Below are 23,717 nucleotides of genomic sequence, written 5' to 3'. Positions count from 1 at the left end.
CCTCGAGTCCCGCAAGGGATGGTGGGCTGCGCCCCCTGTAACTAGAAAACGGCAACTGGACCTGGAACTGAGCTGCACCCTCCACAACTAAGGTTGAAAGGACAACAACTTGACTTGGAAAAAAGTCCTGGAAGTACACACTGTTCCCCAATAAAGTCCTGTTCTCCATCCCCAGTAAAATCTTAAAAAAAAAAAAAAAAAAAAAATCAGCTCTTAGTTTCACTGATCTTTTCTATTGTCTTTTCAATGTCTGTTTCCATCCTGATCTTTATTGCTTACTTTCATTTTACTAACTTGGTTCTTTTTTCAGTTCCTTGAGGTAAAGAGTTAGGTTGTTTATTTAAGATTTTTTTTAATATGGATGTTTATCACTATAAACTTTCTCCTTGGAACCACTTTTGCTATATCCCATAAGTTTTGGTATGTAATGTTTCCGTTTTCATTTGTCTCAAGATATTTTTTGATTTCTCTTTTGATTTCTTCTTTGACCCTTGTTTGTTCAGAAGCTGTTGTTTCAGCTCCACATATTTGTGGGGTTCTTTTTCCAGTTTTCTTCTTATAGTTGATTTCTAGTTTCATACCATTATGGTCCAAAAAGGTGCTTGATATCACCAGTCTCCTTAAATTTCTTAAGATTTATTTTGTGGCCTAACATGTGATCTATCCTGAAGAACGTTCCTTGTGTGCTTGCGAATGTGTATTCTGCTGCCGTTGGATGGAATGTTCTATAAATGTCTGTTAAGTCCCTCTGGTCTAATGTGCAGTTTAAGTTCAGTGTTTCCTTATTGACTCTCTGTCTGGATTATCTACCTGTTGTTGAAAATGGGCTGTTGAACTTCCTGCTGTTATTTGCATTGCTATCTGTTTCTCCCTTTGGGTCTGTTAATATTTGCGTAACACATTCAGGTGCTCTGTTGTTGGGTGCATATATATTTACAATTGTTATATCCTCCTGATGAATTGGCCCCTTATCATTGTATAATGACTTTCTTGGTTTCTCGTTATGGCCATTGGCTTGAAGTCTTTTGTCTGATACAGTACAGCTACCCCTGCTCTCTTTTGGTTTCCATGTGCGTTGAGTATCCTTTCCATCCCTTTACTTTCAGCCTATGTGTGTTCTTAAAGCCAGTGAGCCTTTCGTAGGCAGCATATCATTGGGTCCTGCCAATTTTTTAATCGGGTTTTTGTCGTTGAGTTGCAGGAGTTCTTTATATGTTCCGGATGTATGATTTGTAAATACTGTCTCCCATTCTGTGCGTTGCCTTTGCACTTTATTCATATGTCCTTTGCTGCACAGAGAGTTTTAATTTTCATGAAGTCCTGTTGATCTGTTTTTAATTTTGTTTCCTGTACTTTTGGTGGCATAGCCAAGAAGTCGTTGCCAAATCCAATGCCATGAAGCTTTTGCCATGTGTGTTCTCCTAGGAGTTTTACAGTTCTAGGTCTTATGTGTAGATTTTTAGTCCGCTTTGAGTTAGCTTTTGTACGTGGTGTGAGGTAAGGGTCCACGTGCGTTCTTTTGCACGTGGATGTGTACTTCTCCCTGCATCAATTCGTGACAAGACCATGAATGCTCTTCTGTCTTTGCTCTTCTCACCAAACAGTGTATGGTGGAGCTCAACATATTAGTTCATCAAGACTGTCCCCGTCCTTTCCCACAGCTGCTGATACTTGACCGTGCAGACGCAGATTGTCTGTGGGCCTTTAGGTTGTTTCCGATATTTTGCACTTGGCAAACAACATTGCGTTGAATAACCTTGTCCCTTTGTATTTTCATGTTGGAGGTGTGTCTGTAGGGTAGTCCTAGCAATGGAAGTGCTGGGTTGCAGCATAGGTATGTAGTTTTGTCAGGCATGACCAAATTTCCCTTGGAAGACTTAGGCTATGTGCAACACCCCCCACCCCCCCCAGCAATGTATGAGCATGCCCATGTAAGTGGGTGTTGTGCCAGCTCCACAAACTCTGCCTCCTGCCCTTGCCCTAGTGGGCTTGAGTGGGGGGCATCTTCAGTCACAGAACCATACAAACACACAAGGCAAAGCTCCAGCTGGGGCAAGGTTCACAGAGGGAGGCACACAGCACCGGGCAAGTGCGTGCAGCGTGTGTGTGGGACTTGACTGAGCAGTCCAGGAAGGCTGCCTGGGGGAGGTGTTGCTCAGGATGACGTAGAAATGTCCACATCAGTGTAACACCTATCGCATATTGGGGAGCTTGGGGGGGCCTCTGGGCCAAGGGCTGCATTTGTACAACAAGAAGTGCAGTCAGTGCACAGCACAGATTGGGAGACAGACAACTGTCTAAAGGTCTGTATTTGCTGTTTCATGTTTTAGATTGTAATATCATATAATACTATTTCACGAGGGGTGGCTTTGGGCTTTGGAGGGAGGCCCTTCCTCTTGGCATCAATCATTGCTATGCCTCCATGTTTAAGTCCAGCGTCTCTGCTCTCAGGACCCCCATGCCTGGCGAACCCTGTTCCCTGTCTGAGACCTGCAGGGGCTGGCTCCCTTTGCTCCAGTGAGTGACCAGCCTCTGGAAGGCTGGGCTGTGCAGCATGGGGGGGTTCAGTGTCCTGAGGAGGAGCCTGCATCAGGGGTAGGGTGGCCTGCTGCTCGGAGGATGTGCCGGCTATTCTGGGTGGCAGGCAGGAAGTAGCTCCGGGCTGGGTCCGAGGCCAGGCCAGTGCAGAGCGTGCTCCCGACGGTTGCGGAGGTGTCGGCCTGGTGTCGGCGTTTCCGGTCCTGCGTTTGTGCCGTGTCCTCGGCTACTTCCCCTTTTCCTCTGTTCTGTTCCTCCTTGGCTGCGGGCTCTCTGGGTCTGGGCCAGGACAGTCCCTGTGACTGAGAAAGAACAGAGGGGTTCTGAGGTGGGCAGCTGTGGGCAGGGGGCCACAGCGATGGCATGGGTGGCCGTGTCTGGGAGATGCCCTCAGAGGTGACGGGTAATGGCTGGGATGGACCTGCTGGGGATGACTCCTTCTGTTTTGATGCATCCAGCATCCGACTTTGGTTTCCTGGTGTTCAAAGCTCCTGGTGTTTTTCTCTGGCCTCTGTGATTGGTGTACACGAAAGTGGACATTGACGTCTGCTTGGGGTCTCTGGGGCCCAGGCCCGGAGCTCAGTTGATAAACAGCAGATGTCAGCCCGGAGCCTGTGACGCTGGTCCCAGGAGACCTGGCATTCTGAGATGTCTGTCCGCGGCCTGCGAGGCACGCCTGGGCATGGCCTTCCTCTGACTCATTGCTAATTAGTGGCTCTCAGGTCCTTCACCCTGCTCCTGCCACCTGGTCTCAAGCCTACCAAACCCTACCTCAGGGCCTTTGCACGGCAATTTCCTCTGCCTGCAGTATACCTTCCCAGCCCTAGCTCACATGTCACCTCCTGGAGCAGCCTTTCTGCCCTGTCACTCACTGTGACAGACCCTTTCTGTTCCCCTGGGGCAGCTGTCACTCCGTTTTCATTTTGTGCCTTGGTTTTCTGGTGTATTGTCTCTTTTTCCCATGTCTGCCTCTTTCCTGGAGTCTAGCATAGTATTAGGCACACGGAAGGTGCTTTCCAGCCAGGGGTGGGGATGAGGGGCAGAGCCCACTCAGCAGGCCTTGCAGGCGGGGCAAGGCATGTGTATTTCATTCTGTGCGCCTGGGGCACCCCTGGAGTGCTTACTAGGAAGCCAACACCAACATTCCTGTTCCTGAAACCTCCCATGGGCCAGAGTGGCCTTATGAGGCTCAGGCACACTTCACGGTCTGCCTGGTGGGTGGGGACCTGGCTAAGCAGATTCCTGGTCCCTCCTTGGCCTGGGAATTCTCCCTTGGTGTTTCACGGCCGGTCGCAGGTGACAGGAGTATGTCTTTGGCCCCTCGCTTGGCCAGCAGGCCGGCAGCGCTGGGAGCAGGCGCTGACCTGCCTCTCTGCAGCCAGAGCCGGGCTACCAGCGGGCAGGCCTGAGGTTGCTGAGACTGAAATAAAACTGCTAATTGCATCCGGCATTGAGTAATCCCATGCCTGACCCTGAGAGGAACACCAAGGCCAGGCCCGTCCGGCTGCAGTTAGCCACTTCCTCCCTCCGGGCCACAGTGGCTCCCGTTTTGGCGAAGGCTGGGCCTGGTTCTGGGCGGCCACGTGCGAAGTCCAGCACACAGAGCACATGCAGCCTGGGCACTGGCTTGTGAGGACACGGTGCTCAGGAAGCCCCTCGACCCGTCCTGGGGGCCCGTATGCCTGGACTTCCCGCTCACAGAGGGCACAGATGAGAGCAGGCCGTCCTGGCAGGCGGGCGTGAGGAAGAGGCTCGGAGGAAGTGCGGTGTTTGTCTCAGGCCAGCTGAGCAGCAAGGAAGTGGGTGCTTCCTGGAGACACTGACCGTTCAGAAACTGCATCTCAAGTGGGCAAGATCTGTCTTGTCCTAGGGTGAAAGTGGGAAGCTCCAGCATCGGGCACCTGTCCTTCCCACCACTGGATCTGCAGAGACGTCAGGCCAGGGGGGTGTTGAGCGCTTGGCCAGCCCTGCTCGTGTGTCCCCAGCAGGGCCAAGCTCCTGGGACCCTGCGGGTGGCCCACGGGGCAGCGAGGGGACTGGAGGTGCTGGTGTGGGGCTGGCAGTCGGCCGCAGCTGTACCATGTCCCCCCTCCAATCCCCCCATTCCCTGAGGCTGCATCTGGAGTGTCGCTCTACAGTCTGGGTGTGAGGCCCGGACTCCAGCTCCGGCCCCGGGCATGTGCAGAGCTCATCTTCCTCCCTGCCCGGCTGTCACCATGCGTCACTGCTGTCGGCCCCAAGGCCGTGCTGTGGCAGTGGTGACTCAGGTCGTGCTTTCTGCAAGTCAGGGGCAGCCAGCTCTGGTCCCTTAGCTGCAGTGCCTGGGGCCTGGACATTGTCATGCTAGCACGGGAGTGGGCTGGGGCTCTATCAGGGAGGCGGTTCGACTCACTGTGGTGGCTGCTGGTCAGGGACCTGCAATGTGTAGTGACTGGCCTTTCCCACAGGCCCGGGGTGGAGATGCTCTGCCGGTGGCGGGGGTGCGGTAGGGACAGCTGTAGGTGCCGCCTGGCTGGCCCCTTGGGGGGTGTTGGCAGCACGATGGAGCGGGGTTGGATTTGGGGGTCAGAGGTGATGTTCCCATGATTGGTACTCACAGAAACCCCATGTCTATTCCTGTCTTCACATCCCTGCCTCAGCACCTAACATCATGCACCCCCATGTCCCCACTGCCCCCATGTCCCCACTATCCCCCATGTCCCCACCACTCCATGTCCCCACTGCCCCCCATGTCCCCACCACCCCCCCATATTCCTGCCTTTTCCCCTTTATCTCATCTTCTGGAGATTTCTGGGGATGCCCCGAGAGCTTGTGTCCAGCTCTGCCCCAGTGGTCTCTCTTGCACCCGGAGTGGGGGTGCTGCCACATTGGGCCTGAGGCTGGGCCATGCTGGGTGCCCGGGGAGCACCCTCTGCAGTCTAGCCAGCTTTCTTGGATGCCCCATGACTGCAGCAGGGGGCTGGCAGAGGCGAGGCACTGTGCCCAGCTAATCCCCAGACTTTCCGGTGGAGAGCAGAGGTGCCCACACCGCTCAGGTGAATGCCCCATTCTGGAGGCCTCCTGGCCTGGGTGGGTTGGCTGTTCTCATCATGGGGTGCTTGTTTTGTCAGCAGAGGACTTTCCCGGCAGGGGTGGTAGGGAGCAGACAATGCGGCTTTCCTGCTCTGCAGGTCGAGGGGGCAGCAACCAGCCCTCCCTTGGTCCCTGGATCCTGCCCTTGGCTCCTGGGTCCCGCCCCTGACCCTTGGGTCCTGCCCTTGGCCCCTGGGTTGCAGTGCAGGGCTTTGGGAAGAAGAGGGTTCCGGCTCAGGAAGGAGGCTGTGGTTGGGTTCTGGGCTGCCACAGAGAAGCTGGCGTCTCATCCAGGGAACCCGTGGGGACACCTACCCTAGGGGTGGGGTGTGGGTGAACTGAGGCCAGCCGGAGGTCCCGTGTCTGCTTGGTGGGCAGCCTTGGCGGATGGTGGGGTATAACTGGCTGTCTCTGTCTGGGAGGGGATTTTGTCCCTACCAAGTCCCACACAGTCCGGGGCTTGGGTGGGCTCTGCCTCGGTCGGGGGCTGCCAACATGGGTTCCTGGCCTCTCAGAAGAAGCCTCTGCCTTCCACCTGTTAGGTGAGGGGCTTGGGAGTTTGGGGGCAGTGGGGAGGCAGTAAAGGAGGAGGCAAGCCTCCTGAGGCAGCCTGAGGTCCTGCCTCCCTGGGTCTGCGCCGGCCCACCCTTTCCAGGCCCACCCTCAGTTTCTCCTTCCATAGTAAAGCAGGGATGGCTGGGCTTCTCGCCCAAACCCCATGCCAGGTGCTCTCACCGCAAGACAAAATGGGGGCTGGGGGGCAAAGAGTGAGTGTGGTGCAGCCTCAGATGCACGCCCCCTGCTGGCTTTTCTCCCTCGTGGGGAAGTCCTAGGCTTTTATAACTGGACAGGACCAGACCGAGCCGGAGTTGAGTGGGATTCTTGGCGTTTCTGAGCTTCAGTCTCCCCATCTGCAAAACGGGCACCTTAATGTCTAACTTGTATTAATTGGGGTTCTCCAAGGAACAGAGTCAGGGAGAGAGGGACAGAGAGTCCTGATTGTAAGGAATTGGGTCATATGATTTGGGGGCAGGCTGGGAACCGGGTGGGCCCTGTGCTGCAGATTTGAGCAGAATTCCTCCCTCCTTTTTGGGGACCTCTGTCTCTGCTCTAAAGGCTGTCCACTGATTGGTGAGGCCACCACATCACAGTGGGTGATTGGTCTTAGTCTACTGACTGTCGGGATCGACCATGTCTAGAAAACCGACTGAAAACCAGACTTGTATCCCGGTGTTTGACCAAGCAGCTGGGCCCTGGGCCGAGGTGCCCGTCGCTCTCATGGACAGTGGGGAGGGCCCTGGTGGGAGGGGGCTGCTCGCCCAGCACTGGCACTGTCTTTCCATCCTCAGTTTTCCTGTTGGGGTGGGCAGGCTGCAGTCATTGGCCCTGGAAGTGGCCCCTGGTGCGACTGCTGCTCTGGGGTCAGCTGCCTCTGCCTTGCTCGCGGTGGCTTTGAGGGTCTTTGGGAGTCTGCAGCTCCCGTGCTCATGGCGCTGGGCTGGAAGCTGCACAGGGAGGCCCTGGCTCTCACTGCTGTCCTTCTAGCCAGTGACAGAAGCACCATTCGTGGCACAGCCTGCAGTGTCATTGTTCCCCTCCCTGGCTGCCCCCTGTTGATGGAGTATCAGGTGTGCCCGAACTCTTTGCGGTCCTCAGGTGGGCTGTGTTCTCTTCCCTCCTGTGGGCTTTGCATATGCTGTTCCCTGTGCCTGGACTAGGCTCCACCTCTGAGAAGCCCTTCCCTGATCGCCCATTCCAAAAGTGGGAGAGGTAGGTGAGTTCAGAGGGAGGGGGGGGTGTGGGGAAAGGGGTGCCCAGCTGGAAGCCTTGCGTGCCACTTCAAGGCCTGTGCTGCCCCTTAGTCTGTGGGGTGTGTACACGGGGACAGCTGAAAGCCGTAACATCTGGGGAGGCCTTCTTCCCCTGTGGGATCTCGCTGGTAGAATTGAGTGGCATCGTGCTGAGCCCCTATTGCTGGCCCTGGAGCCTGGCGTTGCCACCAGCTCTGCCGTGAAGCTGCTGGGGCTGGCACTGGGGACAATGGGGGCCAATCTGATGATGGTCACGGCCTCAGCATCCATTACCGAACACCTGCAGGCAGTTGGGCACACTTGATGCATTCGCACTTCCCAGTGGAGAAACTGAGCCTCAGAGAGGTCACACAGCAGCTCAGTTTCCAAGGACCTCCAACCTCCACAGTGGGAGGTGGGGAGGGTTCCTTCAGCTGGAGACCAAACTACAGCAAGCAAGACTTAGGCGAGACACAAGGAAGGACTTTTCCAGTAGTGATGGGTTGTGCTGCCCCAGCCGAGGCAATGCCAGGGTCAGTGTCCTTCATCCTCCTCTCCTTGGTCCTTCTTGGGACCTGGGTGAGATGTCCTGGGAGCCCTGCCTATAGCCTCCAGTCTTCAAAGTTGCCCTGTTTGAAGGAACGCAAGGACCTGCACCCTGGGGTTAGGAAGCCTGCCGGGCCCCCCACCCCCCACCCCCCCCACCCCTGGTGCTTGGGTCTACCTCCCTCAGATCCAGGACAACACCCCATGGGGCTCCTTCTTGCCCCAGATGGGAGGCGTGGGAGGTCCTGGCCCATCCTGGCCCCCCCCAGGTGAGCCCTGCAGCAGCCGACCACTCCCAGGCTGAGGCTCTCCCCTGAGACACAGGACGTGTACAGGTAGAGTGAGTGGGTACAGGTGCGTCCGGCTGCCCTCTGCGTCCTGCTGGCCTCTCCCTGTCCTGGACAAGCTTCTTTCACAGGGAAGACAACGTACGTCCTGGGCAGATAAGGTCTCTGTCCCTGAGGTCACACCAGTTTGTTCTCTGGCACCTTCTAAATATACTCTCTGAGGGCTTTCTTATCTCAGGCTGGGCTGCACAGCCAGGCTTACTGTAGGTGACACTCTGGGGGACAGAACCGCCCCCGGCCGCCCTGGGCCCTGGATGGGCTATCCTTCTCTGCCAGGAGGCTCTGCCTCAGCTGTGTCTGGCCAGTGCCCGAATGCCTCCCAGGGCCTGAGTGCTTCAGCCAGCCTGTCAAGTGCACACAGGGTGGCTGCAGTGATGGCCATGACCCTGACGGCTGGGACATCCCACAGCACTTCCATTTGAGCCGTCCAGGGGCCTGTGCTTCCACTGCCAGGCCCGCCACAGCCCCTCAAGTGTGGGCGGTAGGAGGGCCTGTTGCTCCTGGCTGACCCTGGGCTGCTGTTTTCTTGGAGGCACAAGCCTCTGCATGGTGGGAGGAGACCTGGGCTGGAGGCCCATTCCCTGCTGTGGTGCTGTGTGACTCCAGGCAGTCACTCACCATCTCTGAGCCTCCCCCATGGGACTGGCGCGCTTCTCATGAGGATTGGCATGACCAGGAGGAAGTGGGCTCCTGTGCGGCTCGTTCCCACCCTCCCGCCATGCTGGGGCCTCCCACCTGCCAGGCACTGGGGCTCCTTAGGGGGCCGCCATGGGGCCTGCTGGGAGAGGAGGTGGGCCCCAGTTCTGTGGTTGGATGTCCCTTTGGTCTGATGGATACCAAGAAAGCACCTGGGCTGGCCCATGGCCAGGGGCTGGACAGTCCAGGTTCAGCCATCACAACCTGCCATCTGGACATGGCTGTATGCCTCTGATTGTGTGAGCGGACCCCTATGGAATCACGTATGCATGCACACTCTGTGTATACCCAGAGAGAACCCCCCACACACAGCCACCCCTCTCGGGCCGAAAAGGCTTTGAAATGACAGCTTGGGATGGTGTGGCCAAGCCGTCAGCCAACGCCTGTCCTCAGCTGTCCCCAGGCTGCCCCCAGTTGGCATGGCCCTCGGTGCTCTGTGTGGAGAGGACCCTAGGCATTGGGGTGAGGTGTGAACGCGGCCATCACCCTGTGCTCCGACGGGAGCCAGGCCGCTGTGTGGCCTGGGCAGGGCAAGAGCCTGTGCTTGGCTGGACCCTGCAATCCCACTGCTCAACCTGCAGGGTTGTCGGAACAGAAAAGCATGGCCAGGGCCAGGGGCATGGCCGTCACCCACCTTTGTCACCTCTTAGGGGTACAGTGGGATGTTTGGCAATCAGCCCACATGGGCCTGAAGTGCATCCCACCAGGGAGCTCCCTGGAGGCTCCAGGATAGAATCTCGTGTTTCTGGCAGTGCTGAGTGGTCCCCGTGAGTGGTCCCTGCCCGTCCCAAGGTCAGCAAAGGGGACAGACCCGCCATCTTTACGGGGCTCTGCTGTTGGCAGAGCCATCACAGGCCTCTCTGTGCCACATCATCCCCTCGCCTGTGTCGTCCCTGTATTTCGGGGAGAGTCCCTGAGAGGAGGGTGTGGATTGAATGCTGGCACGTCACTACTGCCTGCATGGTGGCCCCTCTGAGCCCTCGCCCAATGCATCCTGCCCATTCTGCGCCCATCCTCACACATTCCGGGCCGTTGGGTGGCTATGCCCGCTCCTGGCTCATGTCAGCGTCTCCCCTGGGAAGGCCCCTTTCTGCGTGGTGCTGTTGGCAGTAGCCTGTGTGTGTGTGTGTGTGTGTGTGTGTGTGTGTGTGCGTGCATATGTGTGCGTGTGTGTGCGCGCGCACATGTGCACTGAGAGCTGCCTCAGTGCCATGTCCTGGCCCATTGAAAGGCCGCGTGGAGGTGGGGAGGGGCAAGGAGGGAAAGAAAGGAGCAAAAGGATCTCACTTCTTGCTGCACCCTGGAGGCCTACCTGGAGGAGGTGGCCCTGAAAATTCTTTTTACTGAGCTCCTGAGTTCAACCTAAACATTGTCTTTCATGCATTCAACAGCCACTCATATACCTGGCCCCATGCTGGGCCTTCAGAGGGGGCACCAGCAGGCACCCCCTGGCTGGGGAGAGCATCAGTGAGCACCAGGTGGTGAGAGTGGGGCAGGGGCCACAGGACCCAGCCAGGGCCTCAGAAGGCATCCCTGAAGGGAAGCCCAGGCCTTGGGTGGTGGTGGATGCTCAGGAAGATGTTTGGCGTTTAGGCCTCATTTGGAGGGTCTTTTGCTTGAGAGGGGCTGGTGGGTTTTTTCCCCAGGATCGCTGGGTGCTCAGTGGATAGTAAAAGACTGACGGACCAGTGGGGTGTGGACTGCAGGTTCTGGTGCAATCCTGGTGGCTGCTGGGTGGTGGTGACCCTCGGGTGGTGGAAGCCCAGCGTTTGGGGAGGTGCTGTGTGCACAGAAGCTCCATGAGGCCCCAGTGTGCTCGGTGGGAGGGTCCTGTGTCTCGGGGTCCCCAGCCCAGATCGTGTTTGGAAGAGGTGTCAGCTGAAACCCTGAGACGCCGAGGAAAGCCTCTATATAGTGGCAGGAACTTGGGTTTTAATCTCCTAATAGCTCCTTGCCGGGCGGCCTGGTGTCTGTGTGATGGGATCAGTGCACTGGCGCGTCCGCAGGAGTTGAATGACCACAGGAGTTGAATGTCTGCCGCCACCCGCCACCCGGGGGGCCTGTTGTGCTGTCCTCGTCCTGGAGCAGATTGTGTTGCACAAATGAACCTTTTAAAGAAATGAGGCTGGACCCTGTTGAGGCAGCCCGGCAGCCCAGTGGAGGTTCAGGGGGCTGTGGGGTGGACTAGGCGGAGGGGTGGCCGTGGAGCCCTGGTCCCTGGGGTGGCCGTGAGGCAGGCCTGGACCCTGCCCGACTGACTGAGCACACTGCCCGGACAGGTCGTGGTGACAGGTGTTGAGGTGTGGTGGCCAGAGGGGCTGTGGGGAGACAGGTGAGGGGTGGGGGGCCGGGCAGGAGGGCGTGGTCCGGGTCTCCCTGGCCCGTGCTGGCTCCTCTCTCTCCCGGGCGCCGAGGGGTGACCTCGAGGACACGTGCCCACATCCCGAGCCCTGCAGCCTGTGCATGTGACTGCACAGAAAGAGCAGGTGTGATTAAGCTCGTCAGCATCTCGTGAGAGCAGATGATCCTGGAGAGCTGGGAGGACCCTAGACCAGTGACAGGCCGCTTGTGAGAGATACACGGAGAAGTTGACAGACACAGAGAAGGCCATGTGGCACCTCAGCTCAGAGGACTGTGGTACCACGTACTGGCCTGGTCCCTGGCAGTGGCACCCCGTGCCCAAGGATGTGACTGTCTTTGTCTCTGAGCTGCGTCGCAGGGGCCTGGGGTCAGCTATCCCTGTGGCCCTCGGTGTGTCCCCACTGGCTCCCTGTCCTGTGGCCCTCGGCGTGTCCCCACTGGCTCAGAGCCCTGGTGTTCCTGTCAGTGGCTGTGTCTCTTCCTCCACAATTCATGGTCCTCTTGGGGCCGGGTGGCCTTGGGTAGAGGGCCAGCCCCACAGCCTGGGACCTGGGACCTGCTGCACTTACCCAGGCCCCTGTCTCCTCACGGGAGGTGATGTGACCTTCCACCCAGGGTTTAGAGGGAGGCCCCGTGCACAGGGTCCAAGCATGGCCGGGGCCTGTGGTGCAAGCTGAGATGCACCCGGCCCAGCTTCACCCAAAGCAGGGTGGGGCCTGGGCTGGACCAGCAGGGGGGCCCTGGTGTCCATGTTGGGCACTGTCCCCGCCCCCCGATCAGCCCCAGCAGGACTGAGGCTGCCCCTCTGGGAGTCCAGTGTCATGTGGGTGTCCACGTCCAGGGCCACTCAGGTCAGCAGGGCTGGGCGGGGCACCTGTCCTTCACTTGTTTAGGGTGTTTGGAACAGTCCAGAGTGACTTTTATACAAAGAGAAGCCCCTCAGATCTGGTTTGGGGTGAAAAAATCAATACCTCATCTTTTCAGTCACACGCCCAGAAGCCTGCCCGGCCTGGGGTTTTAAATCGGCTTAACCAGCGCTTTGTCTGTTTATCCCCGGTGGGCGGTCTTTGAATCTCGGTCAGCATCTTTGAAAGCCTTCGTGAAGCCATGTATAAACGTCGTTTCCTTTAAAAACATTTTTAAAATTGTGGTCAAATATAGAACATACGATTTACCATCGTAACAGTTTTTTAGCGCACTTCTCCATGGTGTGGGGCACACACACCACCGTCATCTCCAGAACTTTCCATCGTCCCAGACTGAGGCTCTGTCCCCATGAAACGCTCACTCCCCTCCCCTCCCCCAGCCCTGGCACCACCATCTACTTCCTGTCTCTGATTCTCACTCCTGTAGGGACCTCGTGTGATGGGGTCACACGGGATTTGTTCTTCTGCGACTGGCTTGTTTCACTCCGCACGATTTTCTAGAGATTCCTCTCTTTATGCAGACCATTGTTCCTGCGCCAATGAGACTTTCCAGGTGCTCCTCTGATTTCCATTCGTTCAGTAAGTTAAGCATGCAGGCACATTGCAAATCCTGTTCTCTGAGGGGCCCCAGTGCTGCCTGCAGGAATCCCAGAATTTCTGCATAACCCCAGGCTAACCCGAGGGCTGCGTTCTCCTGAGCTGGGTTCTGACGGCGCCTGGGACGCTGCATGTTTTCTTTGCACATGAAGTGTGGTTCTCGGCATCAATTCTGAACATCGTTGGGAAAAAGCCCGTGGGTAGCAGAGACCTTCGTCACCATGGATTCATGGGGGCTGGACCGGCCTGGGTTCAGTTGTTGGGTCACTTGGGCTGACCCGGCCTGTTATGGGGGCCTGGCATGTGGGGAGAGGTCTGTGGCCCCTGTGCCCTGGAGCACCCTGCCGCCCAGGCCTCCACCTGGCCTGGCAGCGCTCCCACATTCCTCTGTGTTCCCAGGGCACCTGGCTGCTTCAGTTAGCGCAGTGATGTCCGATAACGTTCCGGACGTCCCTCGGGGCCACTGCTGGCAGTCATAGCTTCTGTGGACCAGCCTTCCGGGCACAAGCCAGGCATTGTTCCACTGCCCGGAGCTACCCTCACCTCTGGCCGCGGCCTCCTCCTGCTGACGTGCACACAGCTCCGGGAAGTGGGGTCACGCGGCACTGGGACCGATGTGGCCTCTGCGTCTTTCCTCCTACCTGCCCCTGCCCCACACCCTGTCTATAAACCAGGCCAGATTCCTTCTTTCCCTGGGCCTCAGTCTTCCAACTCTGGGAGTTCTGGGCTGCCTGAGTTTGGAGCCTCAGGATGCAAGCTGAGATGGAGGGGTGGTGGCCAGCCCTGCGGAGGTGGGGGGTGGGGCATCTGGCACCCCAGCCTGAGCCCTCCAAGGGCAGGGACCCTGTCTTGGCACCTCTGAGGCTCCTGGGCTCACCCAGCACTGGCCGGAGCAGATAGAAGCATAATTAGTTATATCATTCTTCCTGAAATTACTACAGTGTAGTCAAATATTTGAACAACATATAGATAGATATAAATTAGCACCTGAACTTCAAGGGGACACATCCTTCAGTCGGCCCTGGGAGGAGCTCCTTGGGCAGGCCCCCACCACGCCCTGTGGCCCCATGTTCTGTCTGCATGGGGTGGCAGGGTGTGGGGGCTCCCATGCATCTCTGTTTGGAGCTTGGGGTGAGCACACCCACCCTGACACCCCTCTCCTGGCAGGGCCACCCACAGGCGAGGCTTTTGCCCCCCCACCCCCTCAGTTCACGGAGCCTCCTGAGCACAGCCGGGCACAGGTGTGGGGGAGGAGAAGCCCCCAGCAGGTGGGGTCCCTGCGCTGCTGTGCATGTCGCTGGCTGTGATGCTTTCAGGCCTCCTGCGGGCAGGCGTCTGTGTGCCCACTTGACACCGCTCTAGCCAGCTCTAATTGCTGCCTTCTGTCCTGTAGCCGAGGTCGTACTGACAGTGACATAAATGGTAGATTGCCACCTGGTAGCAGAACTGAAAAACTGGAATATGCAGAAGTGGGGGCTAACAGGCGCTGGAGTCTGTGGTCCTGTGGCAGATGACGAGCTGCCGCTTCGGCCCTGACGTGTCACGGCCCCCCAGGACGCAGTCCCACCGCGGTGCCTGTGAGGGCGGAAGGCGCTGCTTTCTCTTTACTGCCTCTGCTCCAGGAGGCAGAAAACAGAACTGAGAACTTCTCAGACGTGGTCTGGCCATGGAGCCTGGAGGCCAGGCGTCCGGGAAGCCTGGGGCAGCAGGAACCCCAGCCCTGGGTCCTGAGCCTGGCCCAAGCGAGCCCCTTCCCTCCGGGGCTTCATTTTCCTCGCTTGCGGGCCATGAAGGGGTGAGGGCGGTGGTGTGGGGCACAGGATGGTGGCTGGATTGTGGCCGCTGGTGATGTCGGTCAGCTGAGTAACGGCCCTGAGATGTCCGTATCCTGGTCCCTGAACCTGTGAGTGGTGACCTCCTGTGGCAGAGGTGTGACTGGTGAAAGGGGCGGTCACCCTGCATTACCTGGTGGCCCTCATCATCATCACGGGTGCCCTTGGGAGCAGGTCAGAGAGGAGACTGTGCCGTGCTCTTCTGCCTGCCCCTCCTCAGGGCCCAGACTCCAGGCACCCACCACAGCCTTGCGCCCCCTGCACTATTGTCACCTCCCTGCTTTAATCACAAGTGGCCTTAGGAAGCATGGGGCCTTGGTTTCCCCGTCCGTAGCATTTGTCAGATGACAACATGGCTACATCTCGTCCCCACGAGATACTGCCTGTAAAGAGCTGGCTGGCAGGGGACAGGGTGGTGGCAGTTGGTCGAGGAGCACTTCCTGTACCCCACAGAGTGACGGACTTATTCCCACAGGCCAGGGTGGCTGTGTTTGCATCTCTTCTGGGGGGAGGGGTCCACGAGACACTGCTGGTCCCAGGCCTAGGGGGTCCCGGCCTGGCTGTAGTTCTTCCTCCTATGTCTGGCCGCCCTGCCATCCACAGTCCCACGAGGAAGAGGCCATGGGCTCTGGCGCGTGTCGGGGAAACTGAGGCAGGGAGCATCCCCAGGCCTCATGATCCTGGGGGGGTCACCACATCTCCCTTCTGCAAATGCCTCCAAGGCCTGGTTGGCCCCAAGGAGCCCCCAGGGGGAGTAGGGATGGGCGGCCGCTCCTGCCCCTTCTCTCGTCCCTCTTGCCATGTTGGGCAGTGAGCCCTCAGGGTGTGGGCTGCAGCACAAGGCCTGGCCTGACACCCCTCACTTGTGAGTGGAAGGTGAGCTCCGTGCCCGAGGGGCTGTCAGTCAGGCCAAAGATGGGCTCTTACTCACCCCACTGGTGTTTGCTTGTGTCCCCACAGAGGGCTCCCCTCAGTGTCTGGCAGGCCCCGCCTACTCTGTTAAACAGCTTTACTGCAGCTCAGGCCCTGGGCGTCCTTTCCAGCTGGCAGGAGGGTCTGAAGAGTGAAAGCAGGGGGCAGGGTGGGTGTGCAGAATCCTGGCAGGAGGCCGTGTGTGCAAACATGGGGGGCTTGGTGCAACCTCAGCTGTGCAGGGAACTGGTGGTGGGAGCTGGGCCGAGGGGGGGCAGCGGTGCAGCTCAGTGGTCCTGCTGTGGGACTGGGGCCACGATCAGACTGTACCCCAGACCCAGCGTCTGGTGGGGTGTGGGGGGTGGGGCTGGCTGTCTCCTGCCAAGAGATGAGGGTGGCAACTGTGGGGCACAGAGGGCAGATCAGCATGGGGGACTGAGGATGGAGCTTGGGGACTGAATGGGCGGCGCACACAGCAGGCATGGGCTGAGCACCTACACCTGCTGTGCACCAGGCCCTGTCCTGGGCATGGGGGGCGCAGCAGGGATGGCACTCCATAGCCCTCCCCTGGAGGCGCTCAGGGTCTGGGGCATGGACAGTGGGCCCCAGTAGTGATATGTGTGAAAGGTGTGACTTGGGGGACGTGGGGGTCAGATCACCTCTCTGTGGATGAGTGGGTGTTGGCCCTACAGGAGCAACAGTAGGTGCAAAGGCCCTGAGGCCAGTGGAGCGGAGCGTGTTTGGGGAGAGGGGCTGGCAGGAGCCAGGTGGTCTGGGGTCACCATGGTATCGTGCTGGGGATGATGAGGGCTCAATGTCAGCCGGTGGGGTGGGGTAGGCTGTGGGGTTGAGGTTAGAGGCAGGCACCATGGTCAGGGCGAGAGATGAGGCAGGCAGGCCTCATCTGGCTTCACAGGTCTAGCTGCAGAGGGAGGCGGTGACAGAGGTGGTGAGGCAGCTTTGGCCAGAGCTCCTGGAGGGCAAGGTGTAGTTGGAAACCTGGGGGAGGGTGAGCAGGGACTTCGGGCATGCACCCTGAGGCGAGGACGGGATAGCCCCACCTGAATGGTGCTTAGAGACCCCGAAGCCCCCTGGAATGCTCCCCAGGCAGGAGGAAGGCGGGGGGCTTGGCCCAGTGACATCCAGGGACACAGAGGGGCCCTGGATGGTCTGCCTTCAAGAAGCAGAGGCTCCTTAGCTTTCTGATTGGGACGTGATCAGAGCAATGGGTCTGTAAAGCTGTGAGGACCAGCCTGGGGTCGTGCCCAGGAGTGGCCCTGGGGTGGGGCTGCCCCCTTCCCTCCGCTGGGTCCCGGGGCTGGGTGGAGGGAATAGGAGGGTGGCAGACGCAGCCAGAACAACTCTGAGCTCCAGCCCCTGGGGAGCCCCTCCCTTGCATGCGGGCTTCTGTGTTCTAACCAGCAACCTCCTTGCCCTGGACCAGGAGCTCCAGTCCCTGCCGGCCCACGGCGCTGTTTGGAAGTACCTTGTAAACGGACATTGACTGTTACATATTAAGTGTCCCATGTTGTGATGTGACCTGGGGGGGAGGGCACACTTCAGCAGTTCTCAGGGCATTCTCAGAGCTGTGCCCCATCACCGTCATCGAAGCTCAAAGGAAGCCCCATGCCCACTGGCCCCCGGTGGCCGCCAGTCTGCTTTCTGTCCTTGTGTAGTTCCCATCTGGACATTTTGTGCAAATGGAATCACACAGTATGTGGTCTTCAGTGTCCCGTTCTTAGCTCAATGTTTCATGTAAGGTCTATCCCATGGGAACGCGGGTTAGTGCGTCATCCTTCCGTGGCCAGGTGACAATACCCGTTGTGTGCATGGGCCACAATTCGTGTCTCGTTCACCAGCTGGTGGACCGTGGGGTTTGGGGCATTTTGAGCCCTACGCTTGGGTGGTGCCGTGGGGAGGTGCTGGGCGGGCCCCGGGCCTGGGCTTGTGTCTGTGTGAGGGAGGCTGGCCAGCGCTGACTGCATGTCCTCCTGTCTGCAGCTTTCTCATCGTCCTGGTCTGTCTCATCTTCAGCGTGCTGTCCACCATCGAGCAGTATGTCGCCCTGGCCACAGGGACCCTCTTCTGGATGGTATGTAAAGAAGCTGTCACAGCCTCCCTGGGCTTGTGGGCGTGGGGTGGAGCGAGCAGCTTCTGGTTCTTCCGCCTGCAGGATGACCCTGAGTAGTTTCCCCTTCTGTTCGCCGGCAGCTGTGGGCTCACCCTGATACTGGGGCATTGGAGGTGTGGAGCTGTCCCTCAGCTCTCAGATTTTCCAGGCTGGTGGTCAAGGAGGGCCTCCTGGAGGAGGAGGCTTCTAAGCTGGGCCAGGAAAAGACAGGAGGACGTGGGCATGAGGAGCTGAGGTTGTGGTTGGCAGGGACCTGCCCGAGCTTGCACTGTGGTACCGGGTCTGGGTGACTCCTGACCTGAGTTGTAGCTGGTACATGGACCCTGCGGGTGTCCCAGCTCTCACCCACCCAGACGGCCTTTTCCACTGCCTCCTGAGGCTCTCACTCTCCTGCTGTGTCCCAGGCCCCTGAGGAGGTGCTCAGGGGCCCCAAGAGTACTGAAGGAATTTCCAACATGGGGCTCCCAGCCTATCTGAGCCCCTCACCCTGAGAGTGGGGTGTGAGGGCTCTTCCCCCACTCCCAGGTGTGAGCCCCTCAGACAGGGCCTGGGAGGGGCCCCCTACGACCTCGGGCCAGCCTGACTGTGGCAGGGAGGCCAAGCTGGGAGCCCACAGCCAGAATGGATCACAGCACGGTGTATGCTGGGCCAAGTGCCGAGGACATGTGCTCTCACGGAGGAGACACCTCCAAGTGGACCTGGCTGCAAGTCTGCTGAGCAGGTGGAGCGCAGGGGCTGGTCACGTCCCCAGGAGGCCACCTGAATGCTGATGGCATCGGCGTCTTTCTATTGCTGTTTTGTGTTCCCGTATCTTCTCGTGCAACATCCCTCCACCTACAAAGCGAGAGAATCACGACACCCCCACCTGCACCAGCTCCACTCCCTGGGGCCGCCTGGGGAGGGTCCTGCTTGGGCACGTCGTGTCCTCCTGTCTCGGAGGCCTGGTCAGCTGGGCTCCCTAGTCCTTGTGACGGACCCCAGTGGCAGTTCCCATGTCATTTCTGCGTAGTGGACTTTCATATTTCCCCCCGTGCGTCTGGGTTTGGAGTCATGGTGATGTCTCACCCCGCAGAGGCTGTGGACGAATTCAGCCAGATTTCTTCTAGTGGTTGTGTGGGTTAATCTTACGGACTTATGTTGTTGATGGCAGTTGGGAACGTCCTGGCGTGTGGCGTGAGGAACAGATCCCCTCTCATTTCGTCCCTCTGGTCTTCCAGTCACCCCAGCGCCACGTACTCAAAAATCTGTCTTTCCTCCCTGATGTAAGGTGCTGTTTTTATTGTAAGCCAGGTGTTCCGATGCCAACAGTCCCCTGGTCTGAGTGACATCACCTCCCAGGGTCACCTGCTCTGATGACATGTGCTGAATTAATTCTGTGTCGTTTTGCGATTTAGTATCTATCTGTGCCTGGCTCTTGTTTAGGGGTCACCAGCCCGTCCTCACTAGCTGGCTCCTCCCTGTGACCTTCACAACCAACCTCCCATGATCCCCCAAAAACCTGATGGTATCGGATGGATGAATTTGGCGAGAATGACATCTCTCTGCTGTGGGGACTTCCGGCCACGACCGTGGGTTTATCAGGGGTTCTCTGGTTTCACAGTGGGTTTTAGACCGTTGGGGTTCAGTTTTTTGCTAATAGCAGTGACTGGAATAGTAATTGGTGTTGTCAGTTGTCATCACAAATGGGCCTTCTCTTCCATCATGTTTTGTGCGTTTTTTGGTGGCTATGAAAGCCATTGGTTTTGGTCACTTGAATGGCTTGTGACTTGAATTGCTCTTTGGGTCCTCTCTTCATGACCAAGGTGACCGAGCTGCTTATCCAGGTGGAAACTGAGGCAGGAAGGGGCTGGGAAGACCCTGCCAGGCTGGGCCCAGAATCCAAGGATATCCTCAGCAGATCCCTGCCCTGCCCGCTGGGCACTGGCTGGTGTCTGCCCTCCCTACTGAATGTAAGTGCTGGTGGGCACCAGGGCCAGGGAGAGGACTGGGGCCTGTGCCCAGAGCCTGGTCAGCCTCTTGCCCCCATGGGAGTTTCCTGGAGCGGCTGCAGTGGAATACCACAGCCGGGGCGGCTTAAATCACAGACACTCGCTGTCCCCAGCCCTGGAGGCTGGAGTCCGAGAGCCTGGTGTTGGCAGGGCTGGCTCTGAGGCCTCTGTCCTCGGCGTGCAGACGGCCGTCTCCTCCCTGTGTCCCCACACGGTCGTCCCTCTGTGCGTGTCTGTGTCCTGACCTCTGCTTATAAGGACCCGTGTCACAGTGGATGAGGGCCCACCCCAGTGAGCTCATTTTACCTTAATCACCTCCTTAAAGGCCCAGCTCCAAATACAGTCATGTGCTGGGGGTTAGGACCTCAATGTAGGAATTTGGGGGACACAGCTCAGCCCCTGAGTCCCTCTAAGGGACTTGGGTCATTTGTCCATTGCTGGAACATTCACCCTTGGGTTTGAAGCAGTTCCCACAACACCGAAATCCCAGGCTGGGGAGCACACCAGAACCCCGTTTGGGCCTTCCATCCAGGGCGCCTTACCTCACTCTCATGACGCTCAGGCAGGCCCCCAGAAGCACCTGGGAGGGTGATGGAGCCAGGCGCAGCCTGCATGGGCTGGCAGAGGGGACCCGCCCTCACAGACGTGCCCTGTGCGTCCTCGTCCTTGTGTGTGAATCTCAGCCCGGGGACCACTGATAGGCTGGAGGAATCCCAGGCCCTGTGCCCGGGGTGGGGGTGGGGACACACCCTGAGGGCCTCAGAGCTCCACTCTCCTCAGGGAAGAGCCAGGAGTTGTGTCCTGCCCCCGACAGTGTGAATGTGTTAGACTGAGCTCTTGCTCAGACATTTCATGGCCCGGTTCGGCCCAGGGCTGGGGGAGGTGGCTGAGGGCTCCTGTCCTGTCCAGGGAGCCCCTCCGTCCTGGCAGGCCCCTGCCCTGTCTTCCCTCCTTGGCGCCCCTGCTCCTCCGGTGGAGGTCCATTCATCTATGAGGCCCAAGTGCCACCTGGTGGCCATTTTTTGAACTGCGGGCACAGTGCCCCTGCTGAGGATGGGGGCTCAGCATGGGCTAAGGAGGGGAGAGAGGTGCAGGTCCCCTCCGTCTGGGTCCAGGATGGGTCTGCGAGTGAACAGGCCCTCTGTCCCAAGCAGACAGCCTGTTCCGGCTGTGGCCTCACCCCCTTTCCACCCCTTGGAGGTAAGAGACCCTATGCTGCTTGCCTTGTCCCCCATTCTGTCATGTCAGCCACCTCCCTGCCACCCTCATGCCCCACCAGGCACCCTCTCCACACAGCAGCTGTTGGTCATGGGGGGTGGGACGGGGCTTTCTCAAAACAAAGCAAAACAACAACCTGATGGTTCCAGGAGCTCTTGTGGCGTTTGGCTCCTGTGCACTCTGCCTTGTAGCCCTGTCCATCCTCCGTCCTCACCTCCCTCTGCCTTTCCGGCTTCTCCACCCCAGTGCCCTGTCCCGGCTGCTCAGCTTCCGCACTTGGCCAGCCTGTTTCTCTGCCAAGTTACAGGACTGGCTTCTTGTCCAGTTTCAGGCCCCGGCTTGATTGTCACCATGTCAGTGCACCCTCCCTGACCTGCCATCTTCAGGGTCCCCATCCCTCCCTGTTCTTCTCAGCCATCTGCGTGCTGGGCTCTGCGAGTGGGTTCGCAGCCTTCCAGCTCCTTGCTTCCTTCCTCCACCCACCCCAAAACCCAGGGCAGGAACCCAGTGGCTGCGCTCACCCCACACGCTCAGCGTGGTGTTCCGGGGCTTGGACCCCCTCCTTTGAGCACATGCACCCAGAGCTGCTTCCATGGGACACCCCAAATTGCTGTATTGTCCCGGGCCTCAGTTTCCCCACCTGTAAAATGGGTGGGTGGGCAGTACGGTCTCAGATTTACTTTCAAAAGTCTTGCTGTGTTTCTTAAGGAATTCCCAACTCACTGGCCATGTGGTCCTTCGAGGTGGGTTTGAACTGGCTGTATCTGGCTGCCAGTGCAGAGCCATGGCCATGGGGTGGTGGGGTGGAGGGGTGTTGGGGACACAGTGGGGATGAGGCAGCCATGGGCCCAGCCCCCAGGGGTAGAGGTGAGTTATGACTGGGCCTGGCTGTGAAAACAGGGCAAGGTGAAGAGGGATTGTGGGTGGACGTGTGTGCAGGGAATCTGAGGGCTTCCTGGAGGAGGGGACACCCTGAGAAGGGAGGGGGAAGGAAAAGGTAAGTGGGTGCCGGGGCTGGCTGGCACAGGCAGGTACCCCTCCCACAGCTCACAGCCTCCAGGGTGGGCTGGGCAGTGGCAGGGCCCCAGGACTCTCAGTGCAGGTGGGAATCGGGGCTTCCTGGGGAGGCGGGGAGAGGCGGTGTTGACCATAGGTGGAGGGGACCCGGTGTGGGGAGTGGGCTTAGGAAGCTGAGGGCTTTGCAGCCCCGGGAGTCGGGCCACAGGACACCAGGTGGCGCTGTTGTCAGCGAAATGCAGGTGCCCCTGGCTGGGGCCCACAGCGCGGGAGCCAGACCACAGCCTGGAGCCCAGGAGGGGCCAAGGGTGGGCTCTGCGTGAGGGGTTCTGAGAGCAGCACGAGGTTTAAATGGTGGAAAAAAAGTCGTTCAAAGCTGTGTTTTCCCGGAGAGCCCATATTTCTTCCTTTTTTTTCATAGGCTTGGCTTTTATGGTGCCAGAAAGCTGTTATCTCAGCCTGGGGTAAGGAAACCCCAGGCGGCCTCCGAGGGATTAAGCGTTCTGCTGAACCAGGGATATTTGGTGGGCCTGAAAAAGCCATTTTGTTGGAATCTCATCTGTGTTGCGGGGTCTGTCCTGGGCATGTGAGCAGACACGTTGGAGCTCTAAGCCGTGTTTGTGGCTTCCCAGGGGAAAGGGCCACTTCTGGGGTTGCAAACAGCTCCTGACATGGTTTCTGAGTTCAGAGGAAGCCCTGTGTGTGTGCTGACATGTGTGTACATGTGTGTCTGCTTGTGCACATGTGTGCGTGTCCACGCTTTGTGCCTGAGTTTCTGTGTGTGCACCCCCAGAAGGAATCTGGGCTTGGGGGCTGTCCTGTGTGCCCTCCCTGTCTTGCTATGGCAGAAACCCCCCACTCTCTGCAGTCAGAGGCCCTGCCCGGCCTAGCTGAGGGGCTCGGTTTTGTTCCTGAAGTCGCACACAAAGGGAGAGGCTCTGGGAAGCACAGCACACACACAGCGTGTCCGTGCCTCTGGTGGGGAGCATACCGGGGAGCTGCCCTGCTCTGCCTGTGGTGAAAACCCCGTGAGCGCGGCCCGGAGGTCTGGGGGATGAGATCATCGCTTGCGGCTTCCTCCCTTGCTGCCGAGGCCCCCTCAGCCCCTCCGCTCGGACCCAGCCCTCCCTCCAGCTGGATACCCCACCCCCAGCACAGGGCGAGACCCTCCGGCTCTCTGGGCCCCGTGGGACTCTGTGGGCCCCCTCAACAGCCTTCTGTGGGTCCCCGTTTCTATGGAGCAAGGTCCAGGCTCTGTCCTCGGCCCCACCCCCCAGCTCACACTCAGAGGCCCCTGCAGACCCGCATGTTTCCACACCCTTCAAATGCCAGGAGAGATGACGGCTAAGGTCAGGGCCAGCGCCACCACACCCTCTGCTATGTCCTCCCCTCGCTGTAGGGGAAGAGCGTCCCAGAGCTTCAGTCCTTTCTGCCTAAGTTCAGGGCACCAGTGGGGGGCCCAGGGTTTGCATTAAGAAACCCCAAGGTCTCATTTTCTCCACCGCCTCCTGCTCAGAGCGCCCTTCTCTCTCAGGCTTCCTTCGCCTCTCTGTTTGGTGAACTCCTACACATCCGACAAAGCCCCACTCTGGCACAGTTGCCTCTGTGACACCATCCTGCTTACCCAGGGGCATCACCTGCTTTCTCCTCTGGACCTCAGGGTACTCGGGGGAGACCTCCTCTCCCTGCCTCCGAACCTTGAGCTCCTTTGTTTCATTGTCCCCAGCTCATGGCAGCCACCCTGCT

The 23,717-nt window shown here is 58.8% G+C and overlaps 1 protein-coding gene across 3 annotated transcripts in view; it reads left to right on the top strand.

Moving 5' to 3' along the window:
- KCNQ1 (potassium voltage-gated channel subfamily Q member 1) overlaps positions 1 to 23,717 on the top strand; it is a 307,207-nt gene that overhangs the window by 26,394 nt on the left and 257,096 nt on the right. For all 3 annotated transcript variants that reach the window (XM_019713689.2, XM_019713688.2, XM_074336909.1), the window contains exon 2: positions 17,619 to 17,709. In XM_019713689.2, coding sequence (XP_019569248.2) covers positions 17,619 to 17,709 — 91 coding nt within the window. The remainder of the gene's footprint in view (positions 1 to 17,618; positions 17,710 to 23,717) is intronic.

This window comes from Rhinolophus sinicus, linkage group LG06, assembly GCF_036562045.2.
Source record: "Rhinolophus sinicus isolate RSC01 linkage group LG06, ASM3656204v1, whole genome shotgun sequence".
NCBI lineage: Eukaryota > Metazoa > Chordata > Mammalia > Chiroptera > Rhinolophidae > Rhinolophus > Rhinolophus sinicus.
This window is presented reverse-complemented; position numbering and strand designations above follow the sequence as displayed.